The sequence below is a fragment of the Staurois parvus genome, unplaced genomic scaffold, assembly GCF_062004578.1.
Source record: "Staurois parvus isolate SC_StPar_1 unplaced genomic scaffold, SC_StPar_1.0 ptg000981l, whole genome shotgun sequence".
Taxonomy (NCBI): domain Eukaryota; kingdom Metazoa; phylum Chordata; class Amphibia; order Anura; family Ranidae; genus Staurois; species Staurois parvus.
The window spans coordinates 1280471-1302500 of NW_028318777.1; the positions used below are offsets into that span (position 1 = coordinate 1280471).

The 22030-nt window shown below is 58.4% G+C and overlaps 1 protein-coding gene across 1 annotated transcript in view; it reads left to right on the top strand.

Moving 5' to 3' along the window:
• Positions 1-4677: 4677 nt before the first annotated feature.
• The window catches only part of LOC149441467 (phosphatidylinositol 4-kinase type 2-beta-like), a 162973-nt gene continuing 145620 nt past the window's right edge, over positions 4678-22030 (top strand). Inside the window, 2 exon segments of the mRNA XM_089657323.1 lie at positions 4678-4973; positions 4976-5119. Coding sequence (XP_089513449.1) covers positions 4826-4973; positions 4976-5119 — 292 coding nt within the window. The 5' untranslated portion in view covers positions 4678-4825.

The window sequence follows — 22030 nt, forward strand, 5'->3', positions numbered from 1 at the left end:
TGGCTGCAGCAGCACCATGCTGGAACAGGGGTCAGCTAGTTAAGTGTCATTGCTGTCTGTGGGAGGAATAGTGCCCCATCATTGGTGTCACTGATAATAATGATGGGGCACTATTCCTCCCCCCCACTGACACCAACGATGGGGCACTATTCCCCCCCCCCACTGACACCAACGATGGGGCACTATTCCTCCCCCCCACTGACACCAACGATGGGGTACTATTCCAACCCCCCCACTGGCACCAACGTTGGGGTACTATTCCAACCCCCCCCACTGGCACCAACGTTGGGGTACTATTCCAACCCCCCCACTGGCACCAATGACATTCTATTCCTCCCAATGACACCAATGATGGGGCACTATTCCTCCCAATGACACCAATGATGGGGCACTATTCCTCCCAATGACACCAATGATGGGGCACTATTCCTCCCGCTGATACCAATGACTGGACACTATTCCTCTCGCTGATACCAATGACTGGACACTATTCCTCTCGCTGATACCAATGACTGGACACTATTCCTCTCGCTGATACCAATGACTGGACACTATTCCTCTCGCTGATACCAATGACTGGACACTATTCCTCTCGCTGATACCAATGACTGGACACTATTCCTCTCGCTGATACCAATGACTGGACACTATTCCTCTCGCTGATACCAATGACTGGACACTATTCCTCTCGCTGATACCAATGATGGGGCACTATTCCTCCCCCCCCCCCACTGGCACCAATGACGTACTATTCCTCCCACTGACACCAACGATGGAGCACTATTCCTCCCACTGACACCATCGATGGGGCACTATTCCTCCCACTGACACCAACGATGGGGCACTATTCCTCCCCCCCCCACTGACACCAACGATGGGGCACTATTCCCCCCCCCCCCACTGACACCAACGAGGGAGCGCTATTCCTCCCACTGACACCAACGAGGGGGCACTATTCCTCTCACCGACACCAACGATGGGGCACTATTCCTCTCACTGACACCAACGATGGGGCACTATTCCTCTCACTGACACCAACGATGGGGCACTATTCCTCTCACTGACACCAACGATGGGGCACTATTCCTCCCCCCCCCCCCACTGACACCAACGATGGGGCACTATTCCTCCCCCCCCCCACTGACACCAACGATGGGGCACTATTCCTCCCCCCACTGACACCAACGATGGGGCACTATTCCTCCCCCCACTGACACCAACGATGGGGCACTATTCCTCCCCCCACTGACACCAACGATGGGGCACTATTCCTCCCCCCACTGACACCAACGATGGGGCACTATTCCAACCCCCCCACTGGCACCAATGACGTACTATTCCTCCCACTGACACCAATGACGGGACACCGTTCCTCTCACTGACACCAATGACTGGACACCGTTCCTCCCACTGACACCAATGACTGGACACCGTTCCTCCCACTGACACCAATGACTGGACACCGTTCCTCCCACTGACACCAATGACTGGACACCGTTCCTCCCACTGACACCAATGACGGGGCACCGTTCCTCCCACTGACACCAATGACGGGGCACCATTCCTCCCACTGACACCAATGACGGGGCACCATTCCTCCCACTGACACCAATGACGGGGCACCATTCCTCCCACTGACACCAATGACGGGGCACCATTCCTCCCACTGACACCAATGACGGGGCACCATTCCTCCCACTGACACCAATGACGGGGCACCATTCCTCCCACTGACACCAATGACGGGGCACCATTCCTCCCACTGACACCAATGACGGGGCACCATTCCTCCCACTGACACCAATGACGGGGCACCATTCCTCCCACTGACACCAATGACGGGGCACGATTCTTTCCACTGACACCAAAGGTGGGGCACTATTCCTCCCACTGACACCAATGATGGGGCACTATTCCTCCCACTGACACCAATGATGGGGCACTATTCCTCCCACTGACACCAATGATGGGGCACTATTCCTCCCACTGACACCAATGATGGGGCACTATTCCTCCCACTGACACCAATGATGGGGCACTATTCCTCCCACTGACACCAATGATGGGGCACTATTCTTCCCACTGACACCAATGATGGGGCACTATTCTTCCCACTGACACCAATGATGGGACACCATTTCGCTCCATAAGACACACTTGGGGGGAAATGTCTGTGCGTCTTATAGAGCGGCCGGCCCAGTACTCCCACCGCCGTTGTATGTCCGCAGTCTCTGAACAAATGCGGACACAGTACAGGAGATGACCATAGTTTTTTTTTTTTTTTTTTTTTTTAAACTATAGTCTGGCCCTCCAACGGTCTGAGGGACAAGTGAACTGGCCCCCTGTTTAAAAGGTTTGAGGACCCCTGCTATAGTCTATATAGTTATCTAGGAACGGTAGGATTTCAATTGATTTATGCATTGAGGTGCAATTTTTCCATCTTCAATTTGTGGTACATATGTTGGTATCACTTTTAGGTATAATTGTTTCTGTGTAACGTGTGATTTGTAAAATAAAGAGAACTAAGATTTCTTTTTGATGTCTAAGAGCCTACAAAGTCCATTGAGCTGCAATAATTTCTTAACCAAACTGTCAAACCATCAAATGGCTGGTCTGGCAGTTGAAGATCAAACATAAGTAGCTTCCTGGACTGTAAAGGATAAGAGAGTTTAATGCAGGCCATACATGGGTCAAATTCCAAACCAATTTTCTTTAGAAAATGGGAAATTGTGTATTTTCTAATCCAATGGTGCCAACATAGATTTCAAAATTCGACCATCCAAGCCATTAATTTCACCTCATGTTACTACAGAAAAGAATTTTTGTTGCCAAGAATTTTCTTTTCTTTCCAGGTCACAGCTCATGCTTATTTATTTTTCAATTACATTTCTCGCACAATTCTCCAATCATTTATTAGAAATTTGTTAGTTTTTCAAAGAATTTCCAATATGCCCGATCTCTTAAATTTGTTGGTAGCTCGAAAATCAGCCATTGCTATGGCCCACTAATGGTGCAAAATTTGAATGAATATTCTTAGAAAAAAGTTTTGAAAGAAAATTCTTGCGGAATTCGACCCATGTATGGCTGGCTTTATTCTGCTATAAGGCTGTCAGCAGATCGGCATCTACAGATTCAACAGTGCCTAAAAATGGAGAACTGAGAATGTGCCGAGCAGGGTGAGACAGTGTATTACTGGATTTTAAAAAGCATAGGCACTTATTTTTAATGGTTTACATATGTATAGCTGCAAAAGGGACCAGCCTGAAGTGATCTAGCAGGGCTTCATTTTTCTGACGAATATTCCACTTTAAAATTATGTATGTTGTAGAAAATATTTTCCTATCTCCTTCCCACTCACTTGAGCGCTTCTATGGCAGGAGGGTTACCTATTCACATTGATGGCAACATGGTAGCTATAAAAAAAAATAAAAAATTGTAAAGGTCACTTTTGCCCAGAATTCCTAAGGCCCCATTTACACGTGAGTGATGCTACTGTGTTGTGTTTTATGTACATTTTGGAGCAGCACCATTTAAATGGGCCTCCCCCTTATCCAAAAATGCACAAGAAGAAGCTCAGGCAGCAAATTTTGGACATGAGCAGAGTGGGTTTTGTGTTGCACATTTTGCTGCATGGCTGTTACCTGCATTTGGGGGTCCCTTAAGAAGTAATGGCACCACAAGGCTGTAGCATGTATTCCACGTTTCTGCCATGTTGAAATGTGCACTAGGACTAACTGCCCAATCATGAGCTACTTCAAATTGCTGCGGTGTGAATGCCCTGCCCACAGATCACAAAAAAAAAACCAAAAAAAACCCAAAAAGCAAAATGCAATGCAGAAACGGCTCAAACGCAACCTGAATAGGTGTGAAGCTAGCCTTAGCACCAGTTCACACTACAAAACACACTCTGGATGCATTCCAGATATATTTTTGCTTATAGCTCACACCACACGCAGTTCCGGTGCAGTTTGCTATGTTCCAGTATGGTTCTGTGCAGAAACAAATGCAGCATGTTCTACTTTTTTTCTGCACCGGAAACCAACCGGATCTGACTGCACTGGTGTGAACTAGGGCCACTGAAATACATGGAAAAAACTGCATGCATTTTTGATGCAGAAAAAAAAAAAACGCACTGAACTGCATCTAGTGTAAATCAGCACTTATAGAGGAGCTTCAGTAAAGCGCTCCCCAAAGGCTGACAATGCCAATACCATGTTACAATTCCATTGAGGGAAGGGAGGAGAGGTGCACAACACAGGCACGCACTGATTATCATATGAACACACAGCTCCATAGATGTCTCCGTCTTACCGCTCACAAGTTGGGGGGTTTTAGTAGTCACAACCTTGACGAGTTTTGAGCCGCCTGAGCCATGCTGAAGCGGAGGTAAGGCCTAGCTTCCCACAAGCGAAGAGTGACCTCCCGTCAGAACGCAGGAAGAAGACTGAACCTCCCAATGTCACCCTCCCAGAGCAGACAAGTCGAGCAAGGGGCGAATAGATCGCCGCTTACTGGCCGGGAGGAGCATCACATATCACTTTCATATAGCTACCTGTTCCGCCCACAGCTGAGAAAGCAGGGCGCTGACCAATCAGCTTTAGGCCAGAACTTCGACGTAAATCTCTGGTCTTCCTGTTCCTGCAAAGCAGTCTAGGCGCGCATGCGCAAAGACAGAACCACAACTTTCCCAGTGATTGCAACCAATGGGTGCCGTTCTTATCTGTCCTCAAACCAATACAGTGCAGTGGATTGGTGCAGGGCTTGGTGACGTTATGAAGCAATTCCTGTGATACCAGTATGCCAGATGGAGTAGCTTGCGGTAACTATGATGGCTGAGGAGAAACAGGAAGAGCCCAGGGCTGACTCTCCGCTATTAGTCCTGTTGGAGCTCTCGTCTGAGGCGGAAGGAGGGGGGCCACCGCCGGCTCAGATAGGCGTTCAGCCAGGAAGAGGGACTCCGGGAAGTGCTGTGAGGTATTCCCGGACCGTACACGGGATGAAGAGTCGGGAGAGGAGGAGCCGCTGCTCAGGAGGTCCACAGTACAATCCCCGAAGACTGCGGGTAATAGGAGAGCCAGGCTCAGCTCCTCCGACCGGGACAGTCTGCTCGCCAGTTCAGGTAAATGTGTGACACCGGGGAGAGTGTGTGTGAGAGAGACATGGGGGGGGGGGGGAGTGTGAGAGAGACATGGGGGGGGGGGGGGAGTGTGAGAGAGACATGGGGGGGGGGGAGTGTGAGAGAGACATGGGGGGGGGGAGAGTGTGTGAGAGAGACATGGGGGGGGGGGAGAGTGTGTGAGAGAGACATGGGGGGGGGGGGGAGAGAGTGTGTGAGAGAGACATGGGGGGGGGGGAGAGTGTGTGAGAGAGACATGGGGGGGGGGGAGAGAGTGTGTGAGAGAGACATGGGGGGGGGGGGGAGAGAGTGTGTGAGAGAGACATGGGGGGGGGGGAGTGTGAGAGAGACATGGGGGGGGGGAGAGTGTGTGAGAGAGACATGGGGGGGGAGAGTGTGTGAGAGAGACATGGGGGGGGGGGAGAGTGTGTGAGAGAGACATGGGGGGGGGGGGAGAGAGTGTGTGAGAGAGACATGGGGGGGGGGGGGGAGTGTGAGAGAGACATGGGGGGGGGGGGGGAGTGTGAGAGAGACATGGGGGGGGGGAGAGTTGTGTGAGAGAGACATGGGGGGGGGGGGAGAGTGTGTGAGAGAGACATGGGGGGGGGGAGAGTGTGTGAGAGAGACATGGGGGGGGGAGAGTGTGTGAGAGAGACATGGGGGGGGGGGAGAGTGTGTGAGAGAGACATGGGGGGGGGAGAGTGTGTGAGAGAAACATGGGGGGGGGGAGAGTGTGTGAGAGAGACATGGGGGGGGGGGGAGAGTGTGTGAGAGAGACATGGGGGGGGGGAGAGTGTTTGAGAGAGACATGGGGAGGGGGGGTGAGAGAGACATGGGGAGGGAGGGTGAGAGTGTGTGAGAGAGACATGGGGGGGGGGGGCGTGAGAGAGTGTTTGAGAGAGACATATGGGGGGGGGAGAGTGTGTGAGAGAGACATATGGGGGGGGGGAGAGTGTGTGAGAGAGACATGGGGGGGGTGGAGAGAGTGTGTGAGAGAGACATCGGGGGGGGGGTGAGAGAGTGTGTGAGAGAGACATCGGGGGGGGGTGAGAGAGTGTGTGAGAGAGACATCGGGGGGGGGGTGAGAGAGTGTGTGAGAGAGACATCGGGGGGGGGGGGTGAGAGAGTGTGTGAGAGAGACATCGGGGGGGGGGGGTGAGAGAGTGTGTGAGAGAGACATCGGGGGGGGGTGAGAGAGTGTGTGAGAGAGACATCGGGGGGGGGGTGAGAGAGTGTGTGAGAGAGACATCGGGGGGGGGGTGAAGAGTGTGTGAGAGAGACATCGGGGGGGGGTGAGAGAGTGTGTGAGAGAGACATCGGGGGGGGGTGAGAGAGTGTGTGGAGAGAGACATCGGGGGGGGGGTGAGAGAGTGTGTGAGAGAGACATCGGGGGGGGGGTGAGAGAGTGTGTGAGAGAGACATCGGGGGGGGGGGTGAGAGAGTGTGTGAGAGAGACATCGGGGGGGGGGTGAGAGAGTGTGTGAGAGAGACATCGGGGGGGGGGGGGTGAGAGAGTGTGTGAGAGAGACATCGGGGGGGGGTGAGAGAGTGTGTGAGAGAGACATCGGGGGGGGGGGTGAGAGAGTGTGTGAGAGAGACATCGGGGGGGGGGGTGAGAGAGTGTGTGAGAGAGACATCGGGGGGGGGGTGAGAGAGTGTGTGAGAGAGACATCGGGGGGGGGTGAGAGAGTGTGTGAGAGAGACATCGGGGGGGGGTGAGAGAGTGTGTGAGAGAGACATCGGGGGGGGGTGAGAGAGTGTGTGAGAGAGACATCGGAGGGGGGAGTGAGAGAGTGTGTGAGAGAGACATCGGGGGGGGGAGTGAGAGAGTGTGTGAGAGAGACATCGGGGGGAGAGTGAGAGAGTGTGTGAGAGAGACATCGGGGGGGGTGAGAGAGTGTGTGAGAGAGACATGGGGGGGGGTGAGAGAGTGTGTGAGAGAGACATGGGGGGGGGGTGAGAGAGTGTGTGAGAGAGACATGGGGGGGGGGTGAGAGTGTGTGAGAGAGACATCGGGGGGGGGGGGGGGGGAGAGAGTGTGTGAGAGAGACATCGGGGGGGGGGGGGTGAGAGAGTGTGTGAGAGAGACATCGGGGGGGGGGGTGAGAGAGTGTGTGAGAGAGACATCGGGGGGGGGGTGGTGAGAGAGTGTGTGAGAGAGACATCGGGGGGGGGGTGAGAGAGTGTGTGAGAGAGACATCGGGGGGGGGGTGAGAGAGTGTGTGAGAGAGACATCGGGGGGGTGAGAGAGTGTGTGAGAGAGACATCGGGGGGGGGGGTGAGAGAGTGTGTGAGAGAGACATCGGGGGGGGTGAGAGAGTGTGTGAGAGAGACATCGGGGGGGGTGAGAGAGTGTGTGAGAGAGACATCGGGGGGGGTGAGAGAGTGTGTGAGAGAGACATCGGGGGGGGTGAGAGAGTGTGTGAGAGAGACATCGGGGGGGTGAGAGAGTGTGTGAGAGAGACATCGGGGGGGGTGAGAGAGTGTGTGAGAGAGACATCGGGGGGGGGAGAGAGTGTGTGAGAGAGACATCGGGGGGGGTGAGAGAGTGTGTGAGAGAGACATCGGGGGGGTGAGAGAGTGTGTGAGAGAGACATCGGGGGGGGGGGTGAGAGAGTGTGTGAGAGAGACATCGGGGGGGGTGAGAGAGTGTGTGAGAGAGACATCGGGGGGGGTGAGAGAGTGTGTGAGAGAGACATCGGGGGGGGGGGGTGAGAGAGTGTGTGAGAGAGACATCGGGGGGGGTGAGAGAGTGTGTGAGAGAGACATCGGGGGGGGGGGGGGTGAGAGAGTGTGTGAGAGAGACATCGGGGGGGGGGGGTGAGAGAGTGTGTGAGAGAGACATCGGGGGGGGGGGTGAGAGAGTGTGTGAGAGAGACATCGGGGGGGGGGGTGAGAGAGTGTGTGAGAGAGACATCGGGGGGGGGGTGAGAGAGTGTGTGAGAGAGACATCGGGGGGGGGGGTGAGAGAGTGTGTGAGAGAGACATCGGGGGGGGTGAGAGAGTGTGTGAGAGAGACATCGGGGGGGGTGAGAGAGTGTGTGAGAGAGACATCGGGGGGGGTGAGAGAGTGTGTGAGAGAGACATCGGGGGGGGGGTGAGAGAGTGTGTGAGAGACATCGGGGGGGGGGGGTGAGAGAGTGTGAGAGAGACATCGGGGGGGGGGGGGGTGAGAGAGTGTGTGAGACATCGGGGGGGGGGGGGCGTGAGAGAGTGTGTGAGAGAGACATCGGGGGGGGGGCGTGAGAGAGTGTGTGAGAGAGACATCGGGGGGGGGGGGGCGTGAGAGAGTGTGTGAGAGAGACATCGGGGGGGGGGCGTGAGAGAGACATCGGGGGGGGGCGTGAGAGAGACATCGGGGGGGCGTGAGAGGGTGTGTGAGACATCGGGGGGGCGGTGAGAGAGTGTGTGAGAGAGACATCGGGGGGGCGTGAGAGAGACATCGGGGGGGCGTGAGAGAGATATCGGGGGGGCGTGAGAGAGTGTGTGAGAGAGACATCGGGGGGGGGGGCGTGAGAGAGTGTGTGAGAGAGACATCGGGGGGGGGGCGTGAGAGAGTGTGTGGAGAGAGACATCGGGGGGGGGCGTGAGAGAGTGTGTGAGAGAGACATCGGGGGAGGGCGGTGGAGAGAGTGTGTGAGAGAGACATCGGGGGGGTGAGAGAGTGTGTGAGAGAGACATCGGGGGCGTGAGAGAGTGTGTGAGAGAGACATCGGGGGCGTGAGAGAGTGTGTGAGAGAGACATCGGGGGGGGGCGTGAGAGAGTGTGTGAGAGAGACATCGGGGGGGTGAGAGAGTGTGTGAGAGAGACATCGGGGGGGTGAGAGAGTGTGTGAGAGAGACATCGGGGGGGTGAGAGAGTGTGTGAGAGAGACATCGGGGGGCGTGAGAGAGTGTGTGAGAGAGACATCGGGGGGGTGAGAGAGTGTGTGAGAGAGACATCGGGGGGGGCGTGAGAGAGTGTGTGAGAGAGACATCGGGGGGGCGTGAGAGAGTGTGTGAGAGAGACATCGGGGGGGGCGTGAGAGAGTGTGTGAGAGAGACATCGGGGGGGGGGGGGTGTGTGAGAGAGTGTGTAAGAGAGACATCGGGGGGGGGCGTGAGAGAGTGTGTGAGAGAGACATCCGGGGGGCGTGAGAGAGACATCGGGGGGGCGTGAGAGAGTGTGTGAGAGAGACTTCGGGGGGGGCGTGAGAGAGTGTGTGAGAGAGACATCGGGGGGGGGCGTGAGAGAGTGTGTGAGAGAGACATCGGGGGAGGGCGTGAGAGAGTGTGTGAGAGAGACATCGGGGGGGTGAGAGAGTGTGTGAGAGAGACATCGGGGGGGTGAGAGAGTGTGTGAGAGAGACATCGGGGGGCGTGAGAGAGTGTGTGAGAGAGACATCGGGGGGGGGCGTGAGAGAGTGTGTGAGAGAGACATCGGGGGGGGGCGTGAGAGAGTGTGTGAGAGAGACATCGGGGGGGGGGGGGTGTGTGAGAGAGTGTGTAAGAGAGACATCGGGGGGGGGCGTGAGAGAGTGTGTGAGAGAGACATCCGGGGGGCGTGAGAGAGACATCGGGGGGCGTGAGAGAGTGTGTGAGAGAGACATCCGGGGGGCGTGAGAGAGACATCGGGGGGGCGTGAGAGAGTGTGTGAGAGAGACTTCGGGGGGGCGTGAGAGAGTGTGTGAGAGAGACATCGGTGGGGGCGTGAGAGAGTGTGTGAGAGAGACATCGGGGGGGCGTGAGAGAGTGTGTGAGAGAGACATCGGGGGGGCGTGAGAGAGTGTGTGAGAGAGACATCGGGGGGGTGAGAGAGACATCCGGGGGGGCATGAGAGAGGACATCGGGGGGGGTGAGAGAGTGTGTGAGAGAGACATCCGGGGGGGCGTGAGAGAGACATCGGGGGGAGTGAGAGAGTGTGTGAGAGAGACATCGGGGGGGGGTGAGAGAGTGTGTGAGAGAGACATCGGGGGGGGGGGGGTGAGAGAGTGTGTGAGAGAGACATCGGGGGGGGGGTGAGAGAGTGTGTGAGAGAGACATCGGGGGGGGGGGTGAGAGAGTGTGTGAGAGAGACATCGGGGGGGGGTGAGAGAGTGTGTGAGAGAGACATCGGGGGGGGGGGTGAGAGAGACTCGGGGGGGGGGGGGGGTGAGAGAGTGTGTGAGAGAGACATCGGGGGGGTGAGAGAGTGTGTGAGAGAGACATCGGGGGGGGGTGAGAGAGTGTGTGAGAGAGACATCGGGGGGGTGAGAGAGTGTGTGAGAGAGACATCGGGGGGGGGGGGTGAGAGAGTGTGAGAGAGACATCGGGGGGGGGGGGCGTGAGAGAGTGTGTGAGAGAGACATCGGGGGGGGGGGTGAGAGAGTGTGTGAGAGAGACATCGGGGGGGGGGCGTGAGAGAGACATCGGGGGGGGGCGTGAGAGAGACATCGGGGGGGCGTGAGAGGGTGTGTGAGACATCGGGGGGGCGTGAGAGAGTGTGTGAGAGAGACATCGGGGGGCGTGAGAGAGACATCGGGGGGGCGTGTGAGAGATATCGGGGGGGCGTGAGAGAGTGTGTGAGAGAGACATCGGGGGGGGGGGCGTGAGAGAGTGTGTGAGAGAGACATCGGGGGGGGGCGTGAGAGAGTGTGTGAGAGAGACATCGGGGGAGGGCGTGAGAGGAGTGTGTGAGAGAGACATCGGGGGGGTCAGAGAGTGTGTGAGAGAGACATCGGGGGGGTGAGAGAGTGTGTGAGAGAGACATCGGGGGGGTGAGAGAGTGTGTGAGAGAGACATCGGGGGGGGCGTGAGAGAGTGTGTGAGAGAGACATCGGGGGAGGGCGTGAGAGAGTGTGTGAGAGAGACATCGGGGGGGTCAGAGAGTGTGTGAGAGAGACATCGGGGGGGTGAGAGAGTGTGTGAGAGAGACATCGGGGGGGTGAGAGAGTGTGTGAGAGAGACATCGGGGGGGGCGTGAGAGAGTGTGTGAGAGAGACATCGGGGGGGGCGTGAGAGAGTGTGTGAGAGAGACATCGGGGGGGCGTGAGAGAGTGTGTGAGAGAGACATCGGGGGGGGGGGGTGTGTGAGAGAGTGTGTAAGAGAGACATCGGGGGGGGGCGTGAGAGAGTGTGTGAGAGAGACATCCGGGGGGCGTGAGAGAGACATCGGGGGGGCGTGAGAGAGTGTGTGAGAGAGACTTCGGGGGGGGCGTGAGAGAGTGTGTGAGAGAGACATCGGTGGGGGCGTGAGAGAGTGTGTGAGAGAGACATCGGGGGGGCGTGAGAGAGTGTGTGAGAGAGACATCGGGGGGGCGTGAGAGAGTGTGTGAGAGAGACATCGGGGGGTGAGAGAGTGTGTGAGAGAGACATCGGGGGGCGTGAGAGAGTGTGTGAGAGAGACATCGGGGGGGTGAGAGAGTGTGTGAGAGAGACATCGGGGGGGGCGTGAGAGAGTGTGTGAGAGAGACATCGGGGGGGCGTGAGAGAGTGTGTGAGAGAGACATCGGGGGGGGGGCGTGAGAGAGTGTGTGAGAGAGACATCGGGGGGGGGGGGGTGTGTGAGAGAGTGTGTAAGAGAGACATCGGGGGGGGCGTGAGAGAGTGTGTGAGAGAGACATCGGGGGGGCGTGAGAGAGTGTGTGAGAGAGACTTCGGGGGGGGCGTGAGAGAGTGTGTGAGAGAGACATCGGTGGGGGCGTGAGAGAGTGTGTGAGAGAGACATCGGGGGGGCGTGAGAGAGTGTGTGAGAGAGACATCGGGGGGGCGTGAGAGAGTGTGTGAGAGAGACATCGGGGGGGTGAGAGAGACATCCGGGGGGGCATGAGAGAGACATCGGGGGGGGTGAGAGAGTGTGTGAGAGAGAATCCGGGGGGGCGTGAGAGAGACATCGGGGGGAGTGAGAGAGTGTGTGAGAGAGACATCGGGGGGGGGGTGAGAGAGTGTGTGAGAGAGACATCGGGGGGGGGGGGGTGAGAGAGTGTGTGAGAGAGACATCGGGGGGGGGGGTGAGAGAGTGTGTGAGAGAGACATCGGGGGGGGGGGGTGAGAGGAGTGTGTGAGAGAGACATCGGGGGGGGGTGAGAGAGTGTGTGAGAGAGACATCGGGGGGGGGGTGAGAGAGTGTGTGAGAGAGACATCGGGGGGGGGGTGAGAGAGTGTGTGAGAGAGACATCGGGGGGGGGGAGAGAGTGTGTGAGAGAGACATCGGGGGGGTGAGAGAGTGTGTGAGAGAGCATCGGGGGGGGTGAGAGAGTGTGTGAGAGAGACATCGGGGGGGGTGAGAGAGTGTGTGAGAGACATCGGGGGGGTGAGAGAGTGTGTGAGAGACATCGGGGGGGGGTGAGAGAGTGTGTGAGAGACATCGGGGGGGGGTGAGAGAGTGTGAGAGAGACATCGGGGGGGGGGTGAGAGAGTGTGTGAGAGAGACATCGGGGGGGGGGGCGTGAGAGAGTGTGTGAGAGAGACATCGGGGGGGGGGGGGGCGTGAGAGAGACATCGGGGGGGGCGTGAGAGAGACATCGGGGGGGCGTGAGAGGGTGTGTGAGACATCGGGGGGCGTGAGAGAGTGTGTGAGAGAGACATCGGGGGGGGCGTGAGAGAGACATCGGGGGGCGTGAGAGAGATATCGGGGTGGCGTGAGAGAGTGTGTGAGAGAGACATCGGGGGGGGGGGGCGTGAGAGAGTGTGTGAGAGAGACATCGGGGGGGGGGCGTGAGAGAGTGTGTGAGAGAGACATCGGGGGAGGGCGTGAGAGAGTGTGTGAGAGAGACATCGGGGGGGTGAGAGAGTGTGTGAGAGAGACATCGGGGGGGTGAGAGAGTGTGTGAGAGAGACATCGGGGGGCGTGAGAGAGTGTGTGAGAGAGACATCGGGGGGGTGAGAGAGTGTGTGAGAGAGACATCGGGGGGGGCGTGAGAGAGTGTGTGAGAGAGACATCGGGGGGGGCGTGAGAGAGTGTGTGAGAGAGACATCCGGGGGGGCGTGAGAGAGTGTGTGAGAGAGACATCGGGGGGGGGTGAGAGAGTGTGTGAGAGAGACATCGGGGGGGTGAGAGAGTGTGTGAGAGAGACATCGGGGGGGTGAGAGAGTGTGTGAGAGAGACATCGGGGGGGTGAGAGAGTGTGTGAGAGAGACATCGGGGGGGTGAGAGAGTGTGTGAGAGAGACATCGGGGGGGTGAGAGAGTGTGTGAGAGAGACATCGGGGGGGTGAGAGAGTGTGTGAGAGAGACATCGGGGGGGTGATTGAGTGTGGTGAGAGAGACATCGGGGGGGGGGGGTGAGAGATGTGTGAGAGAGACATCGGGGGGGTGAGAGAGTGTGTGAGAGAGACATCGGGGGGGAGGTGAGAGAGTGTGTGAGAGAGACATCGGGGGGGTGAGAGAGTGTGTGAGAGAGACATCGGGGGGTGAGAGAGTGTGTGAGAGAGACATCGGGGGGGGGTGAGAGAGTGTGTGAGAGAGACATCGGGGGGGTGAGGAGAGTGTGTGAGAGAGACATCGGGGGGGGGTGAGAGTGTGTGTAAGAGAGACATCGGGGGGGGTGAGAGAGTGTGTGTAAGAGAGACATCGGGGGGGGTGAGAGAGTGTGTGAGAGAGACATCGGGGGGGTGAGAGAGTGTGTGAGAGAGACATCGGGGGGGTGAGAGAGTGTGTGAGAGAGACATCGGGGGGGTGAGAGAGTGTGTGAGAGAGACATCAAAGGGGGTGAGAGAGTGTGTGAGAGAGACATCGGGGGGGTGAGTGTGTGAGAGAGACATTCGGGGGGGGGGGGGGTGAGAGAGACATCGGGGGGGGGGGGTGAGAGAGTGTGTGAGAGAGACATCGGGGGGGGTGAGAGAGTGTGTGAGAGAGACATCGGGGGGGTGAGAGAGACATCGGGGGGGGGTGAGAGAGTGTGTGAGAGAGACATCGGGGGGGGTGAAGAGTGTGTGAGAGAGACATCGGGGGGGTGAGAGAGTGTGTGAGAGAGACATCGGGGGGGGTGAGAGAGTGTGTGAGAGACATCGGGGGGGGGGGGGGTGACAGAGTGTGTGAGAGAGACATCGGGGGGGGGGTGAGAGAGTGTGTGAGAGAGACATCGGGGGGGGGTGAGAGAGTGTGTGAGAGAGACATCGGGGGGGGGGTGAGAGAGTGTGTGAGAGACATCGGGGGGGGGTGAGAAAGTGTGTGAGAGAGACATCAAGGGGGGGGGTGAGAGAGTGTGTGAGAGAGACATCGGGGGGGGGGTGAGAGTGTGTGAGAGAGACATCGTGGGGGGGTGAGAGTGTGTGAGAGACATCGGGGGGTGAGAGTGTGTGAGAGAGACATCGGGGGGTGAGAGTGTGTGAGAGAGACATCGGGGGGGTGAGAGTGTGTGAGAGAGACATCGGGGGGGTGAGAGTGTGTGAGAGAGACATCGGGGGGTGAGAGTGTGTGAGAGAGACATCGGGGGGTGAGAGTGTGTGAGAGAGGACATCGGGGGGTGAGAGTGTGTGAGAGAGACATCGGGGGGTGAGAGTGTGTGAGAGAGACATCGGGGGGTGAGAGTGTGTGAGAGAGACATCGGGGGGTGAGAGTGTGTGAGAGAGACATCGGGGGGTGAGAGTGTGTGAGAGAGACATCGGGGGGGGGGGGGGTGAGAGTGTGTGAGAGAGACATCGGGGGGGGTGAGAGTGTGTGAGAGAGACATCGGGGGGGTGAGAGAGTGTGAGAGAGACATCGGGGGGGTGAGAGAGTGTGAGCGAGACATCGGGGGGGTGAGAGAGTGTGAGAGAGACATCGGGGGGGTGAGAGAGTGTGAGAGAGACATCGGGGGGGTGAGTGTGTGAGAGAGGACATCGGGGGGGTGAGTGTGTGAGAGAGACATCGGGGGGGTGAGTGTGTGAGAGAGACCTCGGGGGTGAGAGAGTGTGTGAGAGAGACATCGGGGGGGGGGGTGAGAGTGTGTGAGAGAGACATCGGGGGGGGTGAGAGTGTGGAGAGACAGGGGGGGGGGGTGAGAGTGTGTGAGAGAGACATCGGGGGGGGGGGTGAGAGTGTGTGAGAGAGACATCGGGGGGGGGGGGGGTGAGAGAGTGTGTGAGAGAGACATCGGGGGGGTGAGAGAGTGTGTGAGAGAGACATCGGGGGGGATGAGAGAGTGTGTGAGAGAGACATCGGGGGGGGTGAGAGAGTGTGGGAGAGAGACATCGGGGGGGGTGAGAGAGTGTGGGAGAGAGACATCGGGGGGGATGAGAGAGTGTGTGAGAGAGACATCGGGGGGGCGTGAGAGAGTGTGGGAGAGAGACACCGGGGGGGGTGAGAGAGTGTGGGAGAGAGACATCGGGGAAGGGGGGGTGAGAGAGTGTGGGAGAGAGACATCGGGGGGGTGAGAGAGTGTGTGAGAGAGATATCGGGGGGGGGGGTGAGTGTGTGAGAGAGACATCGGGGGGGTGAGAGTGTGTGAGAGAGACATCGGGGGGGTGAGAGTGTGTGAGAGAGACATCGGGGGGGTGAGAGTGTGTGAGAGAGACATCGGGGGGTGAGAGTGTGTGAGAGAGACATCGGGGGGTGAGAGTGTGTGAGAGAGACATCGGGGGGGGGGGTGAGAGAGTGTGTGAGAGAGACATCGGGGGTGAGAGTGTGTGAGAGAGACATCGGGGGGTGAGAGTGTGTGAGAGAGACATCGGGGGGGGGTGAGAGAGTGTGTGAGAGAGACATCGGGGGGGGTGAGAGAGTGTGTGAGAGAGACATCGGGGGGGGTGAGAGAGTGTGTGAGAGAGACATCGGGGGGGTGAGAGAGTGTGTGAGAGAGACATCATGGGGGGGGTGAGAGAGTGTGTGAGAGAGACATCGGGGGGGTGAGAGAGTGTGTGTGAGAGACATCGGGGGGGGGGTGAGAGAGTGTGTGAGAGAGACATCGGGGGGTGAGAGAGTGTGTGAGAGAGACATCGGGGGGGCGTGAGAGAGTGTGTGAGAGAGACATCGGGGGGGGCGTGATTGAGTGTGTGAGAGAGACATCGGGGGGGGGGGCGTGAGAGAGTGTGTGAGAGAGACATGGGGGGGGGGGGCGTGAGAGAGTGTGTGAGAGAGACATCGGGGAGGGGGCGTGAGAGAGTGTGTGAGACATCCGGGGGGGCGTGAGAGAGTGTGGGAGAGAGACATCGGGGGGGTGAGAGAGTGTGGGAGAGAGACATCGGGGGGGGGGGGTGAGAGAGTGTGGGAGAGAGACATCGGGGGGTGAGAGAGTGTGTGAGAGAGATATCGGAGGGGGGGGGTGAGTGTGTGAGAGAGACATCGGGGGGGTGAGAGAGACATCGGGGGGGGGGGGTGAGAGAGTGTGTGAGAGAGACATCGGGGGGTGAGAGTGTGTAAGAGAGACATCGGGGGGGTGAGAGTGTGTGAGAGAGACATCGGGGGTGAGAGTGTGTGAGAGAGACATCGGGGGGTGAGAGTGTGTGAGAGAGACATCGGGGGGGGGGGGGGGGGTGAGAGAGTGTGTGAGAGAGACATCGGGGGTGAGAGTGTGTGAGAGAGACATCGGGGGGTGAGAGTGTGTGAGAGATACATCGGGGGGGGTGAGAGTGTGTGAGAGAGACATCGGGGGGGTGAGAGAGTGTGTGTGAGAGACATCGGGGGGGTGAGAGAGTGTGTGTGAGAGACATCGGGGGGGGGGGTGAGAGAGTGTGTGAGAGAGACATCGGGGGGTGAGAGAGTGTGTGAGAGAGACATCGGGGGTGAGAGAGTGTGTGAGAGAGACATCGGGGGGGGCGTGAGAGAGTGTGTGAGAGAGACATCGGGGGGGGGGGGGGGGGCGTGATTGAGTGTGTGAGAGAGACATCGGGGGGGGGCGTGAGAGAGTGTGTGAGAGAGACATCGGGGGGGGGTGAGAGAGTGTGAGAGAGACATCGGGGGGGTGAGAGAGTGTGTGAGAGAGACATCGGGGGGTGAGAGAGTGTGTGAGAGAGACATCGGGGGGGGTGAGAGAGTGTGTGAGAGAGACATCGGTGGGGGTGAGAGAGTGTGTGAGAGAGAACATCGGGGGGGTGAGAGAGTGTGAGAGAGACATCGGGGGGGAGTGAGAGAGACATCGGGGGGTTGAGAGTGTGTGAGAGAGACATCGGGGGGGTGAGAGAGTGTGAGAGAGAGACATCGGGGGGGGGGGGGGGGTGAGAGAGACATCGGGGGGGGGGTGAGAGAGTGTGTGAGAGAGACATCGGGGGGGTGAGAGAGTGTGTGAGAGAGACATCGGGGGGGGGGGTGAGAGAGTGTGTGAGAGAGACATCGGGGGGGGGGTGAGAGAGTGTGTGAGAGAGACATCAGGGGGGGGTGAGAGAGTGTGTGAGAGAGACATCGGGGGGGTGAGAGAATGTGTGAGAGAGACATCGGGGGGGGGGGGGTGAGAGAGTGTGTGAGAGAGACATCGGGGGGGGGGGGGTGAGAGAGTGTGTGAGTGAGACATCGGGGGGGGTGAGTGTGTGAGAGAGACACACTGGGGAGTGTGTGTGTGTGTGTGTGTGAGAGACACACTGGGGAGTGTGTGTGTGTGAGAGACACACTGGGGAGTGTGTGTGTGTGTGTGAGAGACACACTGGGGAGTGTGTGTGTGTGTGTGAGAGACACACTGGGGAGTGTGTGTGTGTGTGTGAGAGACACACTGGGGAGTGTGTGTGTGTGTGAGACACACTGGGGGGTAAGTGTATGTGTTTGAGAGACACACTGGGGGAGTGTGTGTGTGTGTGTGTGTGAGAGACACACTGGGGAGTGTGTGTGTGTGTGTGTGTGAGAGACACACTGGGGAGTGTGTGTGTGTGTGTGTGTGTGAGAGACACACTGGGGAGTGTGTGTGTGTGAGAGACACACTGGGGAGTGTGTGTGTGTGTGTGAGAGACACACTGGGGAGTGTGTGTGTGTGTGTGAGAGACACACTGGGGAGTGTGTGTGTGTGTGTGAGAGACACACTGGGGAGTGTGTGTGTGTGTGTGAGAGACACACTGGGGGAGTGTGTGTGTGTGTGAGAGAGACACACTGGGGAGTGTGTGTGTGTGAGAGACACACTGGGGAGGGAGTGTGTGTGTGAGAGAGACACACTGGGGAGTGTGTGTGTGTGTGTGTGTGAGACACACTGGGAGGGAGTGTATGTGTGTGAGAGAGACACACTGGGGAGTGTGTGTGCGTGTGAGACATACTGGGGAGTGTGTGCGTGTGTGTGTGTGTGTGTGAGAGACACACTGAGGGGTAAGTGTATGCGTTTGAGAGACACACTGGGGGGTAAGTGTATGCGTGCGAGAGACACACTGGGGAGTGTGCGTGCGAGAGACACACTGGGGAGTGTACGTGCGAGAGACACACTGAGGAGTGTGCGTGCGAGAGACACACTGAGGAGTGTGCGTGCGAGAGACACACTGGGGAGTGTGCGTGCGAGAGACACACTGGGGAGTGTGCGTGCGAGAGACACACTGGGGAGTGTGCGTGCGAGAGACACACTGGGGAGTGTGCGTGCGAGAGACACACTGGGGAGTGTGCGTGCGAGAGACACACTGGGGAGTGTGCGTGCGAGAGACACACTGGGGAGTGTGCGTGCGAGAGACACACTGGGGAGTGTGCGTGCGAGAGACACACTGGGAGTGTGCGTGCGAGAGACACACTGGGGAGTGTGCGTGCGAGAGACACACTGGGGAGTGTGCGTGCGAGAGACACACTGGGGAGTGTGCGTGCGAGAGACACACTGGGGAGTGTGCGTGCGAGAGACACACTGGGGAGTGTGCGTGCGAGAGACACACTGGGGAGTGTGCGTGCGAGAGACAAACACTGGGGAGTGTGCGTGCGTGCGAGAGAAACACTGGGGAGTGTGCGTGCGTGCGAGAGACACACTGGGGAGTGTGCGTGCGTGCGAGAGACACACTGGGGAGTGTGCGTGCGTGCGAGAGACACACTGGGGAGTGTGCGTGCGTGCGAGAGACACACTGGGGAGTGTGCGTGCGTGCGAGAGACACACTGGGGAGCGTGCGTGCGAGAGACACACTGGGGAGTGTGCGTGCGTGCGAGAGACACACTGGGGAGTGTGCGTGCGTGCGAGAGACACACTGGGGAGTGTGCGTGCGTGCGAGAGACACACTGGGGAGTGTGCGTGCGTGCGAGAGACACACTGGGGAGTGTGCGTGCGTGCGAGAGACACACTGGGGAGTGTGCGTGCGTGCGAGAGACACACTGGGGAGTGTGCGTGCGTGCGAGAGACACACTGGGGAGTGTGCGTGCGTGCGAGAGACACACTGGGGAGTGTGCGTGCGTGCGAGAGACACACTGGGGAGTGTGCGTGCGTGCGAGAGACACACTGGGGAGTGTGCGTGCGTGCGAGAGACACACTGGGGAGTGTGCGTGCGTGCGAGAGACACACTGGGGAGTGTGCGTGCGTGCGAGAGACACACTGGGGAGTGTGCGTGCGTGCGAGAGACACACTGGGGAGTGTGCGTGCGTGCGAGAGACACACTGGGGAGTGTGCGTGCGTGCGAGAGACACACTGGGGAGGGAGTGTGCGTGCGAGAGACACACTGGGGAGTGTGTGTGTGTGTGTGAGACACACTGGGGAGGGAGTGTATGTGTGTGCGAGAGACACACTGGGGAGTGTGTGTGCGAGAGACACACTGGGGAGTGTGTGTGCGTGCGAGAGACACACTGGGGAGTGTGTGTGCGTGCGAGAGACACACTGGGGAGTGTGTGTGCGTGCGAGAGACACACTGGGGAGTGTGTGTGCGTGCGAGAGACACACTGGGGAGTGTGTGTGCGTGAGACACACTGGGGAGTGTGTGTGCGTGAGACACACTGGGGAGTGTGTGTGCGTGAGACACACTGGGGAGTGTGTGTGCGTGAGACACACTGGGGAGTGTGTGTGCGTGCGACACACTGGGAGTGTGTGAGACACACTGGGGAGTGTTGTGTGCGTGTGAGACACACTGGGGAGTGTGTGTGACACACTGGGGAGTGTGTGCGTGTGTGTGACACACTGGGGAGTGTGTGCGTGTGTGTGACACACTGGGGAGTGTGTGCGTGTGTGTGACACACTGGGGAGTGTGTGCGTGTGTGTGACACACTGGGGAGTTGTGTGCGTGTGTGAGACACACTGGGGAGTGTGTGCGTGTGTGAGACACACTGGGGAGTGTGTGCGTGTGTGAGACACACACTGGGCAGTGTGTGCGTGTGTGAGAGACACACTGGGCAGTGTGTGCGTGTGTGAGAAACACACTGGGCAGTGTGTGCGTGTGTGAGAAACACACTGGGGAGTGTGTGTGTGTGTGAGAGACACACTGGGCAGTGTGTGTGTGTGTGAGAGACACACTGGGCAGTGTGTGTGTGTGTGTGAGAGACACACTGGGCAGTGTGTGTGTGTGTTTGTGAGAGACACACTGGGCAGTGTGTGTGTGTGTGTGTGAGAGACACACTGGGGAGTGTGTGTGTGTGAGAGACACACTGGGGGTAAGTGTATGTGTTTGGAGAGACACACTGGGGAGTGTGTTTGAGAGACACACTGGGGAGTGTGTGTGAGAGACACACTGGGGAGTGTGTGTGAGAGACACACTGGGGAGTGTGTGTGAGAGACACACTGGGGAGTGTGTGTGTGTGTGTGTGAGAGACACACTGGGGAGGGAGTGTGTGTGTGAGAGAGACACACTGGGGAGTGTGTGTGTGTGAGAGACACACTGGGGAGTGTGTGTGTGTGTGTGTGTGTGAGAGACACACTGGGGAGTGTGTGTGTGTGTGAGAGACACACTGGGGAGTGTGTGTGTGTGTGAGAGACACACTGGGGAGTGTGTGTGTGTGTGAGAGACACACTGGGGGGTAAGTGTATGTGTTTGAGAGACACACTGGGGAGTGGTGTGCGTGCGAGAGACACACTGGGGAGTGTGTGTGCGTGCGAGAGACACACTGGGGAGTGTGTGTGCGTGCGAGAGACACACTGGGGAGTGTGTGCGTGAGACACACTGGGGAGTGTGTGCGTGAGACACACTGGGGAGTGTGTGCGTGAGACACACTGGGGAGTGTGTGTGTGTGTGAGACACACTGGGGAGTGTGTGAGACACACTCGGGAGTGTTGTGTGCGTGTGAGACACACTGGGGAGTGTGTGTGAGAGACACACTGGGGAGTGTGTGTGAGAGACACACTGGGGAGTGTGTGTGTGTGTGTGTGAGAGACACACTGGGGAGGGAGTGTGTGTGTGTGAGACACACTGGGGAGTGTGTGTGTGTGAGAGACACACTGGGGAGTGTGTGTGTGTGTGTGTGTGTGAGAGACACACTGGGGAGTGTGTGTGTGTGTGAGAGACACACTGGGGAGTGTGTGTGTGTGTGTGTGTGAGAGACACACTGGGGAGTGTGTGTGTGTGAGAGACACACTGGGGGGTAAGTGTATGTGTTTGAGAGACACACTGGGGAGTGTGTGTGCGTGCGAGAGACACACTGGGGAGTGTGTGTGCGTGCGAGAGACACACTGGGGAGTGTGTGTGCGTGCGAGAGACACACTGGGGAGTGTGTGCGTGAGACACACTGGGGAGTGTGTGCGAGAGACACACTGGGGAGTGTGTGCGTGAGACACACTGGGGAGTGTGTGCGTGAGACACACTGGGGAGTGTGTGCGTGAGACACACTGGGGAGTGTGTGCGTGAGACACACTGGGGAGTGTGTGTGTGTGTGAGACACACTGGGGAGTGTGTGAGACACACTCGGGAGTGTTGTGTGCGTGTGAGACACACTGGGGAGTGTGTGCGTGTGAGACACACTGGGGAGTGTGTGCGTGTGAGACACACTGGGGAGTGTGTGTGACACTCTGGGGAGTGTGTGCGTGTGTGAGACACACTAGGGAGTGTGTGCGTGTGTGTGAGACACACTGGGGAGGGAGTGTATGTGTGTGAGACACACACTGGGCAGTGTGTGTGTGTGTGTGAGAGACACACTGGGGAGTGTGTGTGTGAGAGACACACTGGGCAGTGTGTGTGTGTG